This window comes from Triticum urartu, chromosome 5, assembly GCF_003073215.2.
Source record: "Triticum urartu cultivar G1812 chromosome 5, Tu2.1, whole genome shotgun sequence".
NCBI classification, from domain to species: Eukaryota; Viridiplantae; Streptophyta; class Magnoliopsida; order Poales; family Poaceae; genus Triticum; species Triticum urartu.
In genome coordinates this window covers 443,429,239-443,450,191 of record NC_053026.1, presented here as the reverse complement: position 1 = coordinate 443,450,191, position 20,953 = coordinate 443,429,239, and the positions used below count along the sequence as shown (strand labels likewise).

Below are 20,953 nucleotides of genomic sequence, written 5' to 3'. Positions count from 1 at the left end.
CTAGTATCTCCCGACAAAAAACGCGGGCGACACAGCGCTGCTCCTTTACCCGCTGCCAGGTAGGTCCATCCCGGAGGCCCAGCACACGGCCTCACATGTCAGCGGGTGAAATCCGCGAGGCGTTAGTATCGCAGATTCCGCCGTTAGTATCTATGCTAAAAATGATTATTTCAAAAAGCAGCCATTATACAAGTCGATCTCCGGGGACTGAATTCTGAAACCACCGCCCGCCTCTGCTCCTGGACCACTCCGCCGCCGTCCTCCCGCCGCCGGCGACGATGGAGCGCCTCCGGGTCGCCGTCTCGCACCGCCCGCCTCTGCTCCTCCCCGCCCCGAACCACCTCCGCCGGCGCCAGCTCCACCTCCCCCTCCCGCTCGCATCCCGCCCCCTCTCTTCGCGGCATCGCCTGCTCTCCCCCGCGCCTCGCCGCCACGCGCGGCACCTCCTCGCCTCCCAAACGCGCGGCCCCGAATCCGGCCCCGAGCCCGACGCGGAGGCCAGCGCTGAACCCGCCGGCGCCAAGCTCGTCCCGCTCATCGTCTCCCTGGCGGCCGGCCTCGCCGTGCGCTTCCTGGCGCCGCGGCCCGCGGAGGTGACCCTGCAGGCGTGGCAGCTGCTCTCCATCTTCCTCTCCACCATCGCGGGGCTCGTGCTGGGCCCGCTCCCCGTGGGCGCGTGGGCCTTCCTCGGCCTCACCACCGCCGTGGCCACGCGGACGCTCCCCTTCGAGACCGCCTTCTCCGCCTTCACCAACGAGGTCATCTGGCTCATCGTCATCTCCTTCTTCTTCGCGCGAGGATTCGTCAAGACCGGCCTCGGCGATCGCATCGCCACCTACTTCATCAAGTGGCTCGGGGGCAGCACGCTGGGGCTCTCCTACGGGCTCACCGTCAGCGAGGCCTGCATCGCGCCGGCCATGCCCAGCACCACCGCCAGGGCCGGAGGCGTCTTCCTACCAATCATCAAGTCACTCTCGCTCTCGGCAGGCAGCAAGCCTAACGACCCGTCGTCGCGGAAGCTCGGCTCATATCTTGTGATGACCCAGTTCCAGGTAAGTGGTGTAAATTAATTTTCATTATTCAATGCTGGTTTGATGAACTTGGTGCTGGTAATTTGGCCATAGAATAGATCGATCATACAATCCTGCCACCATAGGATTCTAACAAATGAATGCGCCAGATGCGCAGTTGCTAATTGTCACAACACTTGAACTCTTGAAGGGTGCATTCCCGCGGCCGTTTTTGTTTCAGAAAGGGTTCAGTGCTCAACTGCCGATCGTGTTACCTTGATTATATTAACCTCTTGTGGAGCGGTGCTCTGCACAGGTTGAAGGTGGTGCAACATTTCTTTGTTACTGATTGGGTGATGTGGGGTGTTAGCATGATTTTCCTAGGCGCAATTAGTGCAAGAACCTGTAATCCTATATGCGTCAAATCGATGCTTGCTTGGTCAGAAGTTATTTAGTGTACACCCCCCAGTGCTGAAATTAATTTTGGAGCTCTAGCATGTCAGTGTTATTTTGTGTATTTCACTTTCGTGATTTCTCAACAGCCTTTCTAAAGGGGGTATCTTATCAGTTGGAGGATTCTACGGCGAAACTAGAGTAGTGCATTGTTCACCTGATTCCTGATTCCTGACAACATTATTCAGTAAATTGATGAAGTTGAACTGAAGAAAACTTATCTGGAAATAAAAAGTGACAAACAGTTAAACACAACAGGCATGGTTGAAATATGAAACCTAAGCTTGGTCCATATCGTAGGGTTTACTAAGGTAAGCCACTGGGAGGTGCGAATCAATCTGATCAACTGTAAGACCCAGGCCAGCCATTTTAGTCTAACTTTCGTCTAGAGCCTATTTACAGGTTTAAATTATAAGTACGGAGTATTTGTTTTACTGGATAATGATGATAACATTTTGTGCATGGAGAATGATGACCATGAGATCACTGATGTAGGAAATAGATGGAGGTGTTAGGAAGAAGGGTGCCTTTCATTATAAAACCAATGCCAACCATCCTAAATGGAAAGTATACTGATGATTTCTTAAAACCGTTGTGCTCGAAGTTAACCATCCTAGCAGGAAAGCTACTCAACCATGAAGATTTTGCTTCTTGCTTGCATCCTATCTTAACTAAACAGAACCCAACCTACAAGTAACAATGCAAGAGTGAGGTTAAAGCCGTTTTATCTACTGGCCTAGCCTTAATTTGTTGTAAACAACAGTGATGCTCTAGAACTTCCATGGTATGTGCAGTTTCAACTCTAATAAAGTTCATATGTGACTGACTAATTAAATTCATCCAGCATTTCTTACAACATAACTATTATGACGTCTTGAAAAAACATAACTATTATGCTCTTTTGTTTCTTGGCAGGCAGGTAGTAACTCAAGTGCTCTCTTCCTGACTGCTGCAGCACAAAATCTGTTATGCTTGAAGCTAGCAGAGGAGCTTGGTATCGTAGTTGCGAATCCATGGGTGTCATGGTTCCAGGCTGCTAGTTTGCCAGCTATTGTGTCTCTGCTAGCAACACCATACTTGCTATATAAAATCTTCCCCCCTGAAATAAAGGACACACCTGAGGCCCCAGCTTTAGCTGCAGAGAAGCTGGAGCGCATGGGTCCAGTGACCAAGAATGAGTGGGTTATGATTGGTACAATGATTCTTGCAGTGTCATTATGGGTTTTTGGGTAAGCTTCTATGTTAGTAATAAAGTGCCCCATAATATTGACCTGTAGTATGTCATGCGGCTTGTGGTGTCTTTTACTATGCTGTTTTCAGTTTGTAGTGTTGATTGAGATTTTCATAGGTTAGTGCTTCCTCTAAATTGACTACATTGATCTATCAATGTGATATACTGTTTAACTGACGGGAAATTGTGGGGAACTCTTGCTTCAGAAAGAAATTTTGTTTAATTGATAGGCGCCTAGTCAAGTATGACTGGAATAATCTTACTTTATTTCAGTTTATGAATTAATTTAAAACTGTTCACCGATATTGATAGCAAATTCAGCTATATGTTTGTAATCTGAAGTCTGGAATTTAAAACTGTTCACCGATATTGATAAAAAATTCAGCTATATGTTTATAATCTTAAGTCTGGAATTACTTATTCATTGTTCAAGATGTTTGCACTGAAACAACATTTAATCTGGAGGATGAATCGAAACCAATGGGATAACTGCCTTTGTATGTTCAAAGTGAAAACTTGTATCTCAGTCCCAAACCCAACTCAGTATTATCCCATTTCTGCTCCTAATCCTACTTCCAGTTCTACATGTTCATTTCAAACGCCACCTTATTCTGCTTGTTTATTTTTAGTTCCCTTTAGTATGTTATAAAAATACGATATATCTGATGGCCAGAACCATGAATCAGACAGAGCATCAGAATACCATTTACTCCCTCTGTTCCTAAATATAAGTCGTTGGGGGAGTTCAGTTGATGAACAGATGGAGTACAAGATATTATGCCTTGTGCCCTAATTGCTCTGCGTCACATATTGTCTGAACTGGACTATTGGTCATGATGTCTCACTGCATAATCCATTTCACAATATCTGTGCAGGGATGCTATTGGTGTATCTAGTGTTGTTGCTGCAATGCTTGGGCTCTCTATTCTTCTCCTGCTTGGTGTGCTAGACTGGGATGATTGCTTGAGTGAGAAGTCAGCATGGGATACACTGTCCTGGTTTGCAGTTCTAGTTGCGATGGCCGGACAGCTCACAGACCTTGGAATTGTGTCGTGGATGTCAACTTCTGTCGCCAAGCTGCTTTCATCTTTCTCATTGAGTTGGCCTGCAGCTTTTGTTGTTCTTGAGGCCTCCTACTTCTTCGTTCACTATCTATTTGCGAGTCAAACGGGGCATGTTGGAGCTCTATACTCTGCGTTTCTGGCTATGCATGTAGCAGCTGGTGTTCCTGGTGTGCTGTCCGCACTTGCTTTGGCATTCAACACAAATCTGTTTGGCGCACTAACACACTATAGCAGTGGGCAAGCCGCGGTATATTTTGGAGGTACGCAGATTCATTTTGTTTCTGTATTTTCAAATGGAATTTCCCTGCATTTGCATGTGGCTGTAGATTATATACAGGCCGGAAAAGGCAAAAAGAAAAATTGTCGCAAATAAACATGTAGAATTAGAAAAACAGTTAATTTAGTTTATGTTGTGTCGATCATCTTTATATATCTATATATCATGCTAAAACAGTAAGTCTGCTGATATCGATAAGCTCACATAGTCAGTAACCTGTTGCTTTCCTTCCGCAGCGGGGTACCTGGAGCTTCCAGATATATTCAGGCTGGGCTTTGTAACAGCCCTGATTAATGCTTTGATATGGGGAGTTGTTGGCACCTTTTGGTGGAAATTTCTCGGGCTTTATTGACAGTAGCTGCACTGTTAGTCGACCAAAGACTTTCCTTTGGAACTCACTGAGCTGTCCATGGTTCCGGGGTGATCTTCCTTCGGTGGTCTGTTGATGATAGGGAAATGTAACAGATTGTCTGTGTCAAGCCTTCGGTCATTTCCTCTCCATCTTGTACAGTTCCCCATTTTCTGTCTTGGAAATGTAGATCGGAGCTGAACAGTTTGGTGCTAAAATATGTCAATCTTGTTACAGTATTCTCTATGGTTGTGGAGTACTTGTTCTGTTTCTGATATCTGAACTTGCAATTTTTACATGCATCTTTTCCTCCCCAAAGTACTAGTATTATCTGAGCGAAGAATCGAAGCGCTCCAAGTAGTAACTCAGGGCAACATGTGTAAAAACAAAAACAAATGTGCAGCTAGCACCTGCAGCAAATATTAACCTGGACACGATATGAAGCACATCTTTACCGATATGTGTAGCACCTGCAGCAAATTTTGTTGATCTTCCACCCCTGTGTTATGCACACACCCAAAAGGAAAATTCACACAATTGCATCAAGCAAATGTCACACACTGCGATGTCCATCCATGCACAAGCTAAAGTAATTTGCGGCAAAGTTAAGAAGATCCACAACAATTTCAGTGGATCTTCCTCCAACATCTGCTGTAAAAACTACTTCATCCGTCCGCAAATAACTGTCGCTCAAACGGGTGTAAGGTTCTCCTGGTTGAACTTGGCACTGACATGAACATGCTTAAGTTAAGGGAAGTAGAAAAAAAGGAGCGCACGTATCCACGATGCGTGCGGAGCGCAGCGGGGCACCAGTACCACTGTACACCAGCATCTACAAGACTACAAACAACCACGCCGTTGCGGACCTACACTACACATGCCGATCTACACACATCTACCTACGTACGCGCGACCCGTCGCCGTCGGTGCGCACTTCACCAACCGGGGATGGAGCCATCCGTGCTCCCGCTACAGCGCCAACAGCTTCGCCCGGGCGCAACCGAAAGCCCCGCCATGAACCCGCCGCGCCGCGCCCACGTCCCGTCCCATCCCAGCTCATCCCATCCCGTCGGGCGCGCGCCGTACGTACGTCGCACTGTTCTAGACGGGCGCGGAGCTCAGCTCAGCCGTATGCGCGCATGCATGGTCCAGCTCCGGCAGCCGCTGGCCTGGACCACCCGACCTGATCGTAACCAACTCGAAAGGAAGCGATAGGATGGTCCCGTCCCCGCGCCCGCTCCGCTGCTCCACGGACGGACGCGACGGGTGCCCGCCACGCACGCACGCACGTACGTACATGCGCCATACACAGCATCACGTAGCGTCTGTGGCCCGGAAGCCTCGTCAGCTCCTGTTGGCGCGCCCGCCCGCCTCTTGTCGCGTCGCGCTCCGCATTTACCCGTCCTCGGATCGCCACGGGCGTGAATGTTAACGGGACCGATGATGCCCGTCCAGGCAGCGCGGACGCGCGCGTGGTCGAGGCCGCCGCGCCGGAGGCTTTGGTGGCACCGACCGGCCAAAGTCGATGCAGCAACGGTTTACCCTTGCGACTGAACGTTCTAGAGTTGCCGTTGCCGATGTCGATCGGGTACGCGTCAGCTAACGTCGCCTCGCTAGCTAGGCGTAGGGAAACGCACTACCGCCTCGGCGCGCGTCAGGCAAGAGCGTAACGTCGCCAACCCGGCCTAGAAAAGTCTCCGGCTGGGTAGCTAGCTAGGGCTCACCCGAAACCGAAACCGAAACCAAGAGAGCTCGCTTTTGCGCCTGTCGAAGAAGAGGAAAGATGAGATACTCCATACGCGATCGATCGGCCTAGCTAGTCCGTCCTACCAGCGCATCCTTTTGCTTTGCCCGAGCCTACGGAAGTGGAGACCAAACGCCGTTCGATCTCAGGGCCCCGACCTGAGCTCCGGACAACGGAAGAAAAGAAACTTCTTCGCCTAGTCGACACGCACGATCAGTATGATACGTTTTTTCTTTCTTTTTATTGCAAAAGATCAGATATATTATGTAGATTCATCGGAAGTATGAAGCAGCTCAAACATAATAAAAAATACATCAAGGTCCATGGACCACCGAACGACCATTGTCGCCGTCAGAACGAGTCGTCGACGCATCACTGTCGTCGCTCCCATATCGAAGCCGGCCTGACCTTGTCGGTGACAGCCAGAAAGTCTTCATGCAACGCTCTGAGGTCGCAATTGTCGTCGATGATCAGTATATATGGTACATTACCAGTGCGATCTTTCTCGAAAGGGAGGTATCATGTACTCCTATGAGCACGAGCTTGACATGGCAATGGAGCTTTTGTTTAATTTAGCACTCCGTCAAGTGCTAGCCCCGGCCTAGTATAGCTAGCTGGCCACACTTTCCTGCGTAACTTTGTTACCGTGTCAGCGAAGAGCGGGAACCTTTTCTGCGAGCAGCGACCGCGACGCTGAGTCGCTGAGACGGGGGCGGAAAAGGGGAGCGCGCTTTCTCCGGCGACGCGCGCCCACCCGCACGACGCGACAGCGCGGCGGCCGTGCCACGCCATGCACGCACGCACGCAGAAAACTTGCCGGGGCTGCGGTTTTTACCCCACCGCACCGATCTCCTCTCGTCTCGGGCCATGGTTGCCGCTCTGGTCCGGCAGGAAACCGGAGGAAAAGCGAGGCTGTTTTTTCACCTATAAAGCGCGAGGGCTTTTGCCCCGTCTGCGCGGGGAAGGGGGTGGGGAAGGAGGGGGATGGAGGAATCCGTCCGGGTCCGGCCATGGGTGGTGGGTGCGTGTGGGGCACGTCGGGCGGTTCGTGCACGGCACTGTAGTAGAGTAGCAGCAGTAGTACGTGGTGCAGCCCATCGGTCGATGCATGCTGGACGTGGGGAAAAGGGGCCGATGATGACGACGACAATGGGCCAGAGCACGCATCGCTTTCCTAGCGCGGTCCGGCCTAGTGGCTGGCCCTCCAGCAGACCGGCCGGGGACGAGGCCTTTTGGGCAGGTGCCTGCCTCTTTGCTTGCTTGCTCGGCCCGTCGCTGAATTGCCCGGCGCCTCTCACTTTCTCCACGCCCACGACGTCCTGTTTAGGCCAACTCCAGCCGTGACCTATTTCTACCCCAAATTGTTCGTTTATGTCCGTTTGAAGTAAAAGGGACAAATCAAACGACCCAACGCATGGGAGCATACGGACGTTTCGTCCGGTCTGTGTCCGCTTTTGCCCCATTTCTAAACCAAAGTTGCTCTCGGTTTGAGGCCAAAGCGGACAGAAAGCGGACGTCTTCGCGTCCTCGTCGTCCGTCTGTGTCCGCCCTCGACCCCACCTGTCACTCTCTTCTTTTCTATACCTGGCTCACCATATGGACAAAATCCGGACAAAATGGGTATAAATTTAAGGTAGCAGCGTTGGCCGCAACGAGTTTGTGTGGCCTCTGTGGCAATTTTGACAATTTTGACCTTGGGACGAAATCAATTCACGGAATGAACTGCTCGTGAAACTACTTCACAGCACTGGCCCTTTTATGTAGCGTCCGACACGCAGGCGCCACATCCTACGGTGCAACGCCCAGCTCTGGGGCGTTGCACGCCTGTCCACCGTGGCAGCCCTTGGGCCCGCACCCAGTAGTGCAGCGCCTCCGAGCTAGGCGCCACACATGTAATGTGCAGCGCCCGGCCCGTAGGCGCTGCACTGTGACTTATCCAGCGGCTTGGCCCCCCTCCCCCACACACCCCACCCCACTGTAACACCCTGGATATGTTTTACCTAATATGTAATCCTACTCTTGCCGTTTCCGGCGTTAAGTTATTTTATTTCCTCGGGTTTGGGGTTTTGTCTCCGTGTGTTGTTGTTGTTGTCATGCATCTCATATCATGTCTTCATGTGCTTTGCATTTTTATACGTGTTCGTCTCATGCATCCGAGCATTTTCCCCGTTGTCCGTTTTGCATTCCGGCGCTCCGTTCTCCTCCGGTGGTCATTTCTACTTTTCTTTCGTGTGTGGGGGTTAAACATTTCCGGATTGGACCGAGACTTGCCAAGCGGCCTTGGTTTACTACCGGTAGACCGCATGTCAAGTTTCGTACCATTTGGACTTCGTTTGATGCTCCAACGGTTAACCGAGGGACCGAAAAGGCCTCGTGTGTGTTGCAGCCCAACACCCCTCCATTTTGGACCAAAACCCTCTCCATCATCTAGAGCGTTCGATCACGATCGCGTGGTCGAAAACCGCACCTCATTTGGACACTCCTAGCTCCCTCTATGCCTATAAATAGCCCCCCTCCGAAATCCATGGGTCCTTCTTCCCCAAACCCTAAAAAAATCATCCCCGCCGCCACCGGACACGTCCGGACGGCGCCTAACGCGTCCGCCGCCGCCTCTGCGCCAACCCGCTCGCGCCACGTGTCGCGTCGCCGCCCCCTTCGCCGCCGGCCCGCCCGAGCCCGCGGGAGGCCCCCGCGGCCCAGATCTCCCGCGCCCCGCGCCGCCTCATCCTCTACCTCGCGCCGCCGCCCGCGCCCGGAGCGCTTCGCCGCGCCGCCGAGTCGCCATCGCCGGCCGCCGCCGACACCGCGCCGCACCGCGCCGGCCTACGCGCGCCCGTGCCGCGCCGGCCGCCGCCGACCTCGCCGCACCACGACGCCGCCCCGCGCCTTCCTCCTCCGTCTCGCCGTCCCCGAACCCCGGCGAGCTCCCCCGGCCACCGGCGTCCTCTCCGGCGACGTTGATCCTCGATCCGCGCGCCAGCTACAATAACTCCGGCGAGATCCGATCTGGATCTGGAAACCCTAGAGGTTGCCTCCTTTTTTTCCCAAGTCTGCAGTCCAAATTGCCATGTTCATCGTGCCGTAACTTTGCATCCATAGATCTGTTTTGGGCGTGTAACATATCAAAATGTTCATCTTAGAGAGCAAATCATTTCATCTCATTGCATTATTTTTATTTGAGTTCATCTTGATGCCTGAAATGCTATGGGAAGAGTGCTATTTGAGTTAATTGTCAGATCTGCTGCTCCAAATGGCTATTTGTCATTTTTTCCATGATTTTTGTGTGCATGATATGCCCCTGAGCTCTACATGAGTTTTGTTATATGCTTTGCCATCTTTCCAGAGGTGCCATCCATGTATTTTTTGTGATATGTGTGGTGACTAGCACAAGCTTGCAAAGTGGTGCATTCGTTAATGCTGATTTCAGGGACTTAGCAATTCCACTAAGTCCTTGATCTGTTTTTATCAATATGCCATATGTTCATGTTGTTTCCTAGTGATCCATGCCTATTTTGAGGATGATCAGTAAGGATGTTTTGTTAATCTTGTAGTGCTCTATCCATCCATGTCCTTGTTTGCAATTATGGAGCAACCTAGCTTGAGTCAATCGAGCTCTACTTTTGCTATTTCGTTAATCTGGGCAGATTGTCTACTTGTTAGCGATTTTGCCGAGGATGTTGTAGTTGATCCGTGCATGCTATGTTATTGTTCTTGCCATGTCTAGTTTGTATAATGTGTATTCTTGATGGGTGTATGCTTAGATTGTTATGCCTTGCTCTGTAGTGAGTGCATCGAGCTCGTAAACATGCCTACTTGATATCTGATTTGCATGCTCCAGTTTTTCTCTAAGTCTATGATCTGATTATTTTTTGCCATGTTCACATGCTTGCAAATGTATTTGCTGATCCCTTTTGGCTCAAGGTCACTAAGGGACTTTTGTTAAGCTCTTTGAGTAGCTCCATGCCATGCCTTGATTTGCCATGTTAAGTTCCTGTAGCATTTAGTTTTCATGCTCCAAAGTGTGCTACCTGATCTGAAATTCCAGGCAAGTGTTAATTTCACCAAGTCTGAGATCTGTTTACCAATTGCATTTTTGCCGTACTTGTTTGAACCTATTAATGGATGAATTGGCCGTATCTCAGTGTTCATCTTTTGTTAAGCATTATGAATGGATCCCTGCCATGTATTTTGTTGCCATGTTTGGGTGCTGTAGTATGCTTAACTTGTTGCATTTAGATGGCTACTCGCTGTATATCGCAGACCGGTGCCATATTTGAATTGCTTGCCATTTCCAAACCGTGTCTCCGATTCCGGCGTTCTTTATATCGTTTTCAAGTGAAATCATCTCACCTTCCAGTGGCACACTTGGATTTCCAAGTTGAGGCCAGGTTCTTTCATTCCTTGTCAAATCTTGCATATGCATCACATATCGCATCCCGCATAGCATCTCATGTTTGCATCATGTTGTTTGAGCTTTGCACGTGGTTGATTGTGTCCTTTTTGCTTGTTTGTCTTGTTTGGGTAGAGCTAGGAGATTAGTTCGCTAACGAGGAGCCAGTTGAGTTTGCTTTCGAGAATCCAGTCAACTCTGACAACTTTGCAGGCAAGATGATCATACCCTCGAAATCACTTCTATCTTTGCTTTGCTAGATGCTCGCTCTTTTGCTATGCCTATGCTAAGATGCCTACCACTTGCTTATCATGCCTCCCAAATTGCCATGTCAAACCTCTAACCCACCTTGTACTAGCAAACCGTTGATTGGCTATGTTACCGCTTTGCTCAGCCCCTCTTATAGCGTTGCTAGTTGCAGGTGAAGATTAGAGACCGTTCCTTATTGGAATATTATTTACTTGCTAGGATATCACTATATTATCTTGTTATCTTAATGCATCTATATACTTGGTAAAGGGTGGAAGGCTTGGCCTCTCGCCTAGTGTTTTGTTCCACTCTTGCCGCCCTAGTTTCCGTCATATCGGTGTTATGTTTCCGGATTTTGCGTTCCTTACGCGGTTGGGTAATAATGGGAACCCCTTGATAGTTCGCCTTGAATAAAACTCCTCCAGCAATGCCCAACCTTGGTTTTACCATTTGCCACCTAGCCTCTTTTTTCCCTTGGGTTTCCGGAGCCCGAGGGTCGTCTTATTTTAAACCCCCCGGGCCAGTGCTCCTCTGAGTGTTGGTCCAACCGAGCGATGTTCGGGGCTACCAGGGGCAACTCTGGGCTGGCCTACCCGACGTCTGGCTCATCTGAGTGTGCCCTGAGAACGAGATATGTGCAGTTCCTATCGGGATTTGTCGGCACATTCGGGCGGTGTTGCTGGATTTGTTTTAACTTGTCAGAGTGTCTTGTAGAATCGGGATACCGAGCCTGATCGGAATGTCTCGGGAGAAGGTATATCCTTCGTTGACCGTGAGAGCTTGTCATGGGCTAAGTTGGAACTCCCCTGCAGGGATTTGAACTTTCGAAAGTCGTGCCCGCGGTTATGGGCAGATGGGAATTTGTTAATGTCCGGTTGTAGATAACTTGAACCTTAACTTAATTATAATGAATCAATTGTGTGAGTTACCGTGATGGTCTCTTCTTGGCGGAGTCCGGGAAGTGAACACGGTGTTGGAGTAATGTTTGCCGCAGGTTGTTCTCTAGCTATTCGAACGTGCATTGCCTTCTCTTCTCGCTCTCATTTGCGAATAGGTTAGCCACCATATCTTGCTAGTCGCTTGATGCAGCTCCACATATTTTTACCTTGCCTTACCTATAAGCTTAAATAGTCTTGATCGCGAGGGTGCGAGATTGCTGAGTCCCTGTGGCTCACAGATTACTTCCAAACCAGATGCAGGGCCTGATGACTCCGTTCCAGATGACGCGCTTGAGCTCAAGTGGGAGTTCGACGAGGACTCACGCCGTTACTATGTGTCCTTCCCTTATGATCAGTAGTGGTGCCCAGTTGGGGCGATCGGGACCGTGTCACATGTTGGGTTGATCTTTTATTTTGGCACCGTAGTCGGGCCATGAGTGATTGGTTGATGTAATGCTATTTATGTACTTTGTTTGACGTGGCGAGTGTAAGCCAACTATGTTCCTTCCCCTTTTATTATTTACATTACATGGGATGTTGTGAAGATTGCCTAACTTGCGACATTGCTTTCAATGCGGTTATGCCTCTAAGTCGTGCTTCGACACGTAGGAGATATAGCCGCATCGAGGGCGTTACAAGCTGGTAATCAGAGCCTTCCCCGACCTTAGGAGCCCCCACTGCTTGATCGTTTTTAGCAGCCGAGTTGAGTCTAGAAAAATGTTTTGAGTCATTTAGGAATTATATATCGGAGAGTTTAGGAATTCTTTTTACTCCCCAGTCCCTTCATCGCTCTGGTGAGGCATCCTGACGTAGAGTTTTGTCTCTTCTCTTCTCAAATTTCACTAAAAAAAATTTAGGATCACGCGGGTATCTTGGAATCGTTCCGATGGTTTTGTGACGAGAACATTGTTCTTGGTGCCTCCTGTCATTTAGGGGTTATGGCAGTGTCCCGGGGAGTTGAGCTCCGAGGTGTTGTCGTCACAATTTTATCGTTGCAGTTCTGGAATACCTGAGTTTAGTACGCCGAAATCGAAAATCTCTTTTATGCAGTTGTTGGTGAGATAACCTCGACGCCACCCAGTACTGGGGCGGGAATTCGGGAGTATTGCCATAACTTGTATAACAGATGCTTTTCGAAGGTTGAGGTAGATGGTTTCCGAAGTTTTTCTCGGTTATGTGTTGAAGGATGGATACAGCTGGATGTAGGATTTGCTAGACTTGGGTGAGATATTATGCTTCCCCTGTATTCCCAACACCTGATTGCATAACCGGAAAGGTTCGGGAGTTTCATAGGTGGGAATTCTTGTAGCTCTAGTTCTTCTTCCACGGATATTTGGTTTGAGATTGGGATTTCTTACCGAGTATTCGTTCTTGATCCATACCTTGTTGATTTATTCCTCTACCTAAATTCTAAGTGGCTTCTCAACTTATGGATATGTGACCATTTCAAGTGGAATGCATTCGTTCATTTTGTTCGGATGTGAAGACAATTTATTGCAATTTCATTCCGTTAGATTCAGCTTCAATATTTGTCTATCAATGTGATAATGGATGTCAACCTCTTCAGGATGGCTCCTCCAACGCGCACGACTCCGAATCCTGATCCTCCACCACCTTCCCCTCCTCCGGAGGCATGGCAAGCGGTGATGGCTGCTACCAATGCAAACACGCAGTTGATCATGCAAATTCTTCAAGAGCGCAACCAAGCGAACCAAGGCAACCAAGGCAACAATCAGAATCACTTTGCTACACTCAACCAGTTCCTTGCTAACCAGCCAAAGACTTTCAGCAATTGTGTTGAGGCAACTGATGTTGACGATTGGCTCATGGACTTATGCAAGCATTTCGAGTGCAGTAACTTCAGGCCTGAGGACTTTGTCAAGTTCGCTTCCTTCCAACTCAAAGACCAAGCTGCAGAATGGTTCCATCAGTACAAAGATTCCAGAGGAGGCCGTGTGATTACCTAGGATGAATTCCGTCAAGACTTCAAAGCTCATCATATTCCTCAGAGCGTGGTTGAAAGCAAGCGTGAGGAATTCCGCAACCTGAAGCAAGGCTCTATGTCTGTCTATGACTACAACAAGTTGTTTCAGAAGCTCGCCCGCTTTGCTAAGCAGGACGTCCCTAACGAGAAGAGCATGATATACCAGTTCAGGGGTGGTCTCAGAGAAGAAATTCAGCTAGCTCTTGTTCTCTTTGAGCCCTTGAGGTACGATGAGTTCTACAACATGGCATTGAAGCAAGAGGCTGCTCAACTGAGGTGTGATGCTTCCAAGAAGCGAGTCAGAGATGCTACTCCTTCTTCCTCTACTCAAGTGGCCAAGCAGCAGAAGTATTGGCTTCCTCCTCCTCCGTTCCGTCAGCCGTATCAGAAGAGCAAAGGTGGCAGTGGATCTTCCCACCCACCCAACCCTGGCTTTCAGAACAAGACTTCGTCTCAAGCTCCAAGATCGAGTGCTCCGTATCACCGTCCACTTTCAGAGGTCACGTGCAACAATTGCCAACAGAAGGGTCACTATCCCAACAAATGCTTCAATCAGAGGCGCCTCCCTCCTCCTCCTATGAGATCGGCAAGTACAACTGTGGTCAAGCATAACCCCAAGTCCGCCAAGGTCAACTTGATGAATGCAGCTCAGGCAGAGGACTCGTCAGATGTCATCATGGGTAACCTTCCTGTTAATGATATTCCTGCAAAAGTTCTTTTTGACACTGGTGCATCGCATTGTTTCATCTCGAGACCATTTGTTTCTAAGAATGAGTTGCCTTTACAAGATTTGCCTAGTCAGTTATCTGTTGTTTCTCCGGGTAAATTCATGAATGCAAGCGCTATGGCCCCGGATGTTACTATCACGTTGGGCGACTACAAGTTCCTTTCTTCTCCGGTGGTTCTTGGAAACTCGGATATTGATCTTATTCTCGGAATGGATTGGCTTTCTAAGCACAAGGCGCATCTTGATTGTGCTGCCAGGCAGATTCAATTGACTCATTCGTCTGAGGATGTAATTGTCTTTGCCGCTCGCGATGATACAATCCGTCTGTTTTCTCTCAATGAGAAGGGTGAACTGGATGCCATCTCTCAAATTCCAGTCGTTTGCGAATATCAAGACGTCTTTCCAGAAGAGCTTCCAGGAATGCCTCCGCACCGGCCAGTTGAATTCGTCATCGATCTTGAGCCTGGCACGGAACCGGTGTGCAAACGTCCTTACAAGCTCGGACCTGAAGAGTTGAAGGAGCTGAAGAAGCAACTCGATATTCAAGAGCGAATGGGTCTCATCCGACCTAGTTCCTCTCCGTGGGGTTGTGGAGTTCTTTTTGTGAAGAAGAAGGATGGAACGGACCGACTTTGTGTTGATTACCGTCCATTGAACAAGAAGACTATCAAGAACAAGTACCCACTTCCCAACATCAACGAGCTGTTCGAACAACTCAAAGGTGCCCAAGTATTCTCCAAGCTTGATCTCCGTATGGGTTATCACCAGATTCGAATCCGTGAGCAAGATATTCCCAAGACGGCTTTCGGGACAAGCTATGGTTCATATGAATACACTGTCATGTCTTTTGGCCTCGTCAACGCTCCTCCGACTTTCTCTCGCATGATGAACTTCATCTTCAACGTCTACACCAATGACTTTGTTTTGGTCTATCTCGATGACATTCTGGTCTTTTCGAAGAACAAGGAAGATCATGCCAAGCACTTGCGTTTGGTGCTTGATAAGCTCAGGGAATACCAGTTCTACGCCAAGTTCTCAAAGTGCGAGTTTTGGCTCGATGAGGTTCTTTATCTTGGGCATATCATCTCTGCCAAGGGCATTGCAGTGAATCCTGAGAAGGTGTCTGCAATTGTGAATTGGGAACCACCTCAGAACATGAAGCAACTACGTAGCTTCCTCGGTCTCGCAAGCTACCGTCGAAGGTTCGTTGAGAACTTTTCAAAGATCGCGAAGCCTCTATCAAATCTTCTCCAGAAGCACGTCAAGTACGTTTGGTCTCCGGAGTGTGACATTGCTTTCAACACTTTGAAAGAGAAATTGGTCACTGCTCCAGTTCTGACTCCTCCTGATGAATCCAAACCGTCCGAGGTCTTCTGCGATGCCTCTCTCCAAGGTCTTGGTGCAGTGTTGATGCAAGAAAAGAAAGTTGTGGTTATACCTCTCGCAAGTTGAAGCCCAACGAGAAGAACTACCCCACTCATGACCTCGAGTTGGCGGCAGTTGTGCAGGCTCTTTTGACTTGGAGACATCTGTTATTGGGAAGAAAAGTGGACATCTTCACTAACCACAAGAGTCTCAAGTACATCTTCACTCAGCCTAATCTCAACCTCAGGCAGACTCGATGGGTCGAAATGATTCAAGAGTATAATCCGAGTATTGAGTATACTCCAGGCAAGGCCAATGTGATTGCTGACGCTTTGAGCAGGAAGGCTTATTGCAACAGTCTGATTCTCAAGCCTTATCTACCCGAGCTTTGTGAAGCTTTCCGCAAACTCAATCTGCAAGTTGTTCCTCAAGGTTTCCTCGCCAACCTTCAAGTCTCTCCTACCTTGGAAGACCAGATTCGCGAGGCTCAACTTCTTGATGCTATGGTGAAGAAGGTGAAGATTGGGATTGCCAAAAGCCAACCCAAGTATAAGTGCTACCGCCTTGATGACAAGGATACTCTCTTCTTCAAGGATCGTATTGTTGTACCCAAAGGTGATCTTCGTAAGGTTATCATGAACGAGGCTCACAATTCACTCCTCTCCATCCACCCTGGGAGCACGAAGATGTATCAGGACCTCAAGCAGGCTTATTGGTGGACTCGAATGAAGCGCGAGATTGCTCAGTTCGTGAATGAGTGTGATGTCTGCAGAAGAGTGAAGGCAGAACACCTAAGGCCAGCTGGTCTCCTCCAACCTCTTGCCATTCTATAATGGAAGTTTGACCACATTGAGATGGACTTCGTGACTGGGTTTCCAAAGTCCAAGCATGGCAATGATGCTATATTCATTGTCATCGACAAACTCACTAAAGTGGCTCACTTTCTGCCTATCAAAGAGTCAATCACTGCAGCTCAATTGGCGGAGTTGTATACCTCGCGAATTGTCTCTCTACACGGTATTCCATAGGTGATCTCTTCAGACCGTGGCAGCATCTTTACCTCCAAGTTTTGGGATTCTTTTCAGAAGGCCATGGGCACCAACATCCGCTTCAGCACAGCTTTCCATCCTCAAACTAGCGGTCAAGTCGAGCGTGTCAACCAGATTCTTGAAGGTATGCTCAGGGCTTGTGTGATCTCCTTCGGCATGAAGTGGGAAGATTGTCTTCCATATGCTGAATTTTCCTACAACAACAGTTTTCAAGCAAGTTCGGGCAAGGCCCCATTCGAAATTCTGTATGGCAGGAAGTGCCGTACCCCTCTCAACTGGTCTAAAACTTGTGAATGTCAACTTCTTGGAAACGACTTAATCACGGAGGCAGAGGAAATGTGCAAAGTCATTCGAGATAACCTCAAAGCAGCCCAATCGCGCCAGAAGAGCTACTATGATAGTAAGCACCGTGATTTGGCTTTCGGGATCGGAGATCATGTTTACCTCCGCGTCTCTCCAATGAAAGGTACTCGTCGCTTCGGTATCAAAGGGAAGCTTGCCCCTAGATACGTGGGACCTTTCAAGATCGTCAGCAAGAGAGGCGATCTCGCCTATCAACTCGAGCTTCCATCAAACTTTGCAAATGTGCATGACGTGTTCCATGTCTCTCAGCTCCGCAAGTGCTTCAAAACTCCTGAACGCACCATCAACTTCGAAGACATTGATCTCCAAGAAGATCTCTCTTATCATGAGCACCCCGTTGCAATTCTTAAAGAGACTAATCGCAAGACTCGCAATAAGTCAATCAAATTCCTCAAAGTCAAGTGGTCACACCATTCCGACCGTGAAGCCACCTGGGAACGCGAGGATCACCTCCATTCTGAGTACCCGGCGTTCTTCCAGTCCTAGATCTCGGGACGAGATCCTTTCGTAGTGGTGGAGTGTTGTAACACCCCGGATATGTTTTACCTAATATGTAATCCAACTCTTGTCGTTTCCGGCATTAAGTTATTTTATTTCCTCGGGTTTGGGTTTTTGTCTCCGTGTGTTGTTGTTGTTGTCATGCATCTCATATCATGTCTTCATGTGCTTTGCATTTGCATACGTGTTCGTCTCATGCATCCAAGCATTTTCCCCGTTGTCCGTTTTTGCATTTCGGCGCTTTGTTCTCCTCCGGTGGTCATTTCTACCTTTCTTTCGTGTGTGGGGGTTAAACATTTCCGGATTGGACCGAGACTTGCCAAGCGGCCTTGGTTTACTACCGGTAGACCGCCTGTCAAGTTTCGTACCATTTGGACTTCGTTTGATGCTCCAACGGTTAACCGAGGGACCGAAAAGGCCTCGTGTGTGTTGCAGCCCAAGACCCCTCCATTTTGGACCAAAACCCACCAAAACCCTCTCCATCATCTAGAGCGTTCGATCACGATCGCGTGGCCGAAAACCGCACCTCATTTGAACACTCCTAGCTCCCTCTATGCCTATAAATAGCCCCCCTCCGAAATCCATGGGTCCTTCCCCAAACCCTAAAAAAATCATCCCCGCCGCCACCGGACACGTCCGGACGGCGCCGGACCTGTCCGCCGCCGCCTCCGCGCCAACCCGCTCGCGCCACGTGTCGCGCCGCCGCCCCCTTCGCCGCCGGCCCGCTCGAGCCCGCGGGAGGCCCCCGCGGCCCAGATCTCCCACGCCCCGCGCCGCCTCATCCTCTACCTCGCGCCGCCGCCCGTGCCCGGAGCGCTTCGCCGCGTCGCCGAGTCGCCATCGCCGGCCGCTGCCGACACCGCGCCGCACCGCGCCGGCCTACGCGCGCCCGTGCCGCGCCGGCCGCCGCCGACCTCGCCGCACCACGGCGCCGCCCCGCGCCTTCCTCCTCCGTCTCGCCGTCCCCGAACCCCGGCGAGCTCCCCCGGCCACTGGCATCCTCTCCGGCGACGTTGATCCTCGATCCGTGCGCCAGCTACAATAACTCCGGCGAGATCCGATCTGGATCTGGAAACCCTAGAGGTTGCCTCCTTTTTTTCCCTAAGTCTGCAGTCCAAATAGCCATGTTCATCGTGCCGTAACTTTGCATCCGTAGATCCGTTTTGGGCGTGTAGCATATCAAAATGTTCGCTTCAGAGAGAAAATCATTTCATCTCATTGAATCATTTTTATTTGAGTTCATCTTGATGTCCGAAATGCTGTGGGAAGAGTGCTATTTGAGTTAATTGTCAGATCTGCTGCTCCAAATGGCTATTTCTCATTTTTTCCATGATTTTTGTGTGCATGATATGCCCCTGAGCTCTACATGAGTTTTGTTATACGCTTTGCCATCTTTCTAGAGGTGCCATCCATGTATTTTTTGTGATGTGTGTGGTGACTAGCACAAGCTTGCAAAGTGGTGCATTCGTTAATGCTGATTTCAGGGACTTAGTAATTCTACTAAGTCCTTGATCTGTTTGTATCAATATGCCATATGTTCATGTTGTTTCCTAGTGATCCGTGCCTCTTTTGAGGATGATTAGTAAGGATGTTTTGTTAATCTTGTAGTGCTCTATCCATCCATTTCCTTGTTTGCAATTATGGAGCAACCTAGCTTGAGTCAATCGAGCTCTACTTTTCCTATTTCGTGAATCTGGGCAGATTGTCTACTTGTTAGCGATTTTGCCGAGGATGTTGTAGTTGATCCGTGCATGCTATGTTATTGTTCTTGCCATGTCTAGCTTGTATAATGTGTATTCTTGATGGGTGTATGCTTAGATTGTCATGCCTTGCTCTGTAGTGAGTGCATCGAGCTTGTAAACATGCCTACTTGATATCTGATTTGCATGCTCCAGTTTTTCTAAGTCTGTGATCTGATTATGTTTTTGCCATGTTCACATGCTTGCAAATGTATTTTCTGATCCCTTTTGGCTCAAGGTCACTAAGGGACTTTTGTTAATCTCTTTGAGTAGCTCCATGCCATGCCTTGCTTTGCCATGTTAAGTTCCTATAGCATCTAGTTTTCATGCTCCAAAGTGTGCTACCTGATCTGAAATTCCAGACAAGTGTTAATTTCACTAAGTCTGAGATCTGTTTACCAATTGCATTTTTGCCGTGCTTGTTTGAACCTGTTAATGGATGAATTGGCCGTAGCTCTGTGTTCATATTTTGTTAAGCATTATGAATGGATCCCTGCCATGTATTTTGTTGCCATGTTTGGGTGTTGTATCATGCTTAACTTGTTGCATTTATATGGCTACTTGTTGTATATCGCAGACCGGTGCCATATTTGAATTGCTTGCCATTTCCAAACCGTGTCTCCGATTCCAGCGTTCTTTATATCGTTTTCAAGCGAAATCATCTCATCTTTCCAGTGGAACACTTGGATTTCCAAGTTGAGGCCAGGTTCTTTCATTCCTTGTCAAATCTTGCATATGCATCACATATCGCATCCCGCATAGCATCCCATGTTTGCATCATGTTGTTTGAGCTTTGCACGTGGTTGATTGTGTCCTTTTTGCTTGTTTGTCTTGTTTGGGTAGAGCCGGGAGACGAGTTCGCTAACGAGGAGCCAGTTGAGTTTGCTTTCGAGGATCCAGTCAACTCTGACAACTTTGCAGGCAAGATGATCATACCCTCAAAATCACTTCTATCTTTGCTTTGCTAGATGCTCGCTCTTTTGCTATGCCTATGCTACGATGCCTACCACTTGCTTATCATGCCTCCCAAATTGCCATGTCAAACCTCTAACCCACCTTGTACTAGCAAACCGTTGATTGGCTATGTTGCCGCTTTGCTCAGCCCCTCTTATAGCGTTGCTAGTTGCAGGTGAAGATTGGAGACCATTCCTTGTTGGAATATTATTTACTTGCTGGGATATCACTATATTATCTTGTTATCTTAATGCATCTATATACTTGGTAAAGGGTGGAAGGCTCGGCCTCTCGCCTAGTGTTTTGTTCCACTCTTGCCGCCCTAGTTTCCGTCATATCGGTGTTATGTTCCCGGATTTTGCGTTCCTTACGTGGTTGGGTAATAATGGGAACCCCTTGATAGTTCGCCTTGAATAAAACTCCTCCAGCAATGCCCAACCTTGGTTTTACCATTTGCCACCTAGCCTCTTTTTTCCCTTGGGTTTCCGGAGCCCGAGGGTCATCTTATTTTAAACCCCCCGGGCCAGTGCTCCTCTGAGTGTTGGTCCAACCGAGCGATGTCCGGGGCT

The 20,953-nt window shown here is 49.0% G+C and overlaps 1 protein-coding gene across 1 annotated transcript; it reads left to right on the top strand.

The window, feature by feature from the left end:
* The first annotated feature begins 172 nt into the window (after nt 1-172).
* On the top strand, nt 173-4,628 carry LOC125509643 (dicarboxylate transporter 2.1, chloroplastic-like). Its single transcript, XM_048674659.1, has 4 exons — nt 173-1,052; nt 2,379-2,692; nt 3,570-4,018; nt 4,272-4,628. The coding sequence occupies exons 1-4, from the start codon at nt 279-281 to the stop codon at nt 4,385-4,387; spliced, it is 1,653 nt and encodes a 550-aa protein (XP_048530616.1). The 5' UTR covers nt 173-278; the 3' UTR covers nt 4,388-4,628.
* The last annotated feature ends 16,325 nt before the right edge of the window (nt 4,629-20,953 follow it).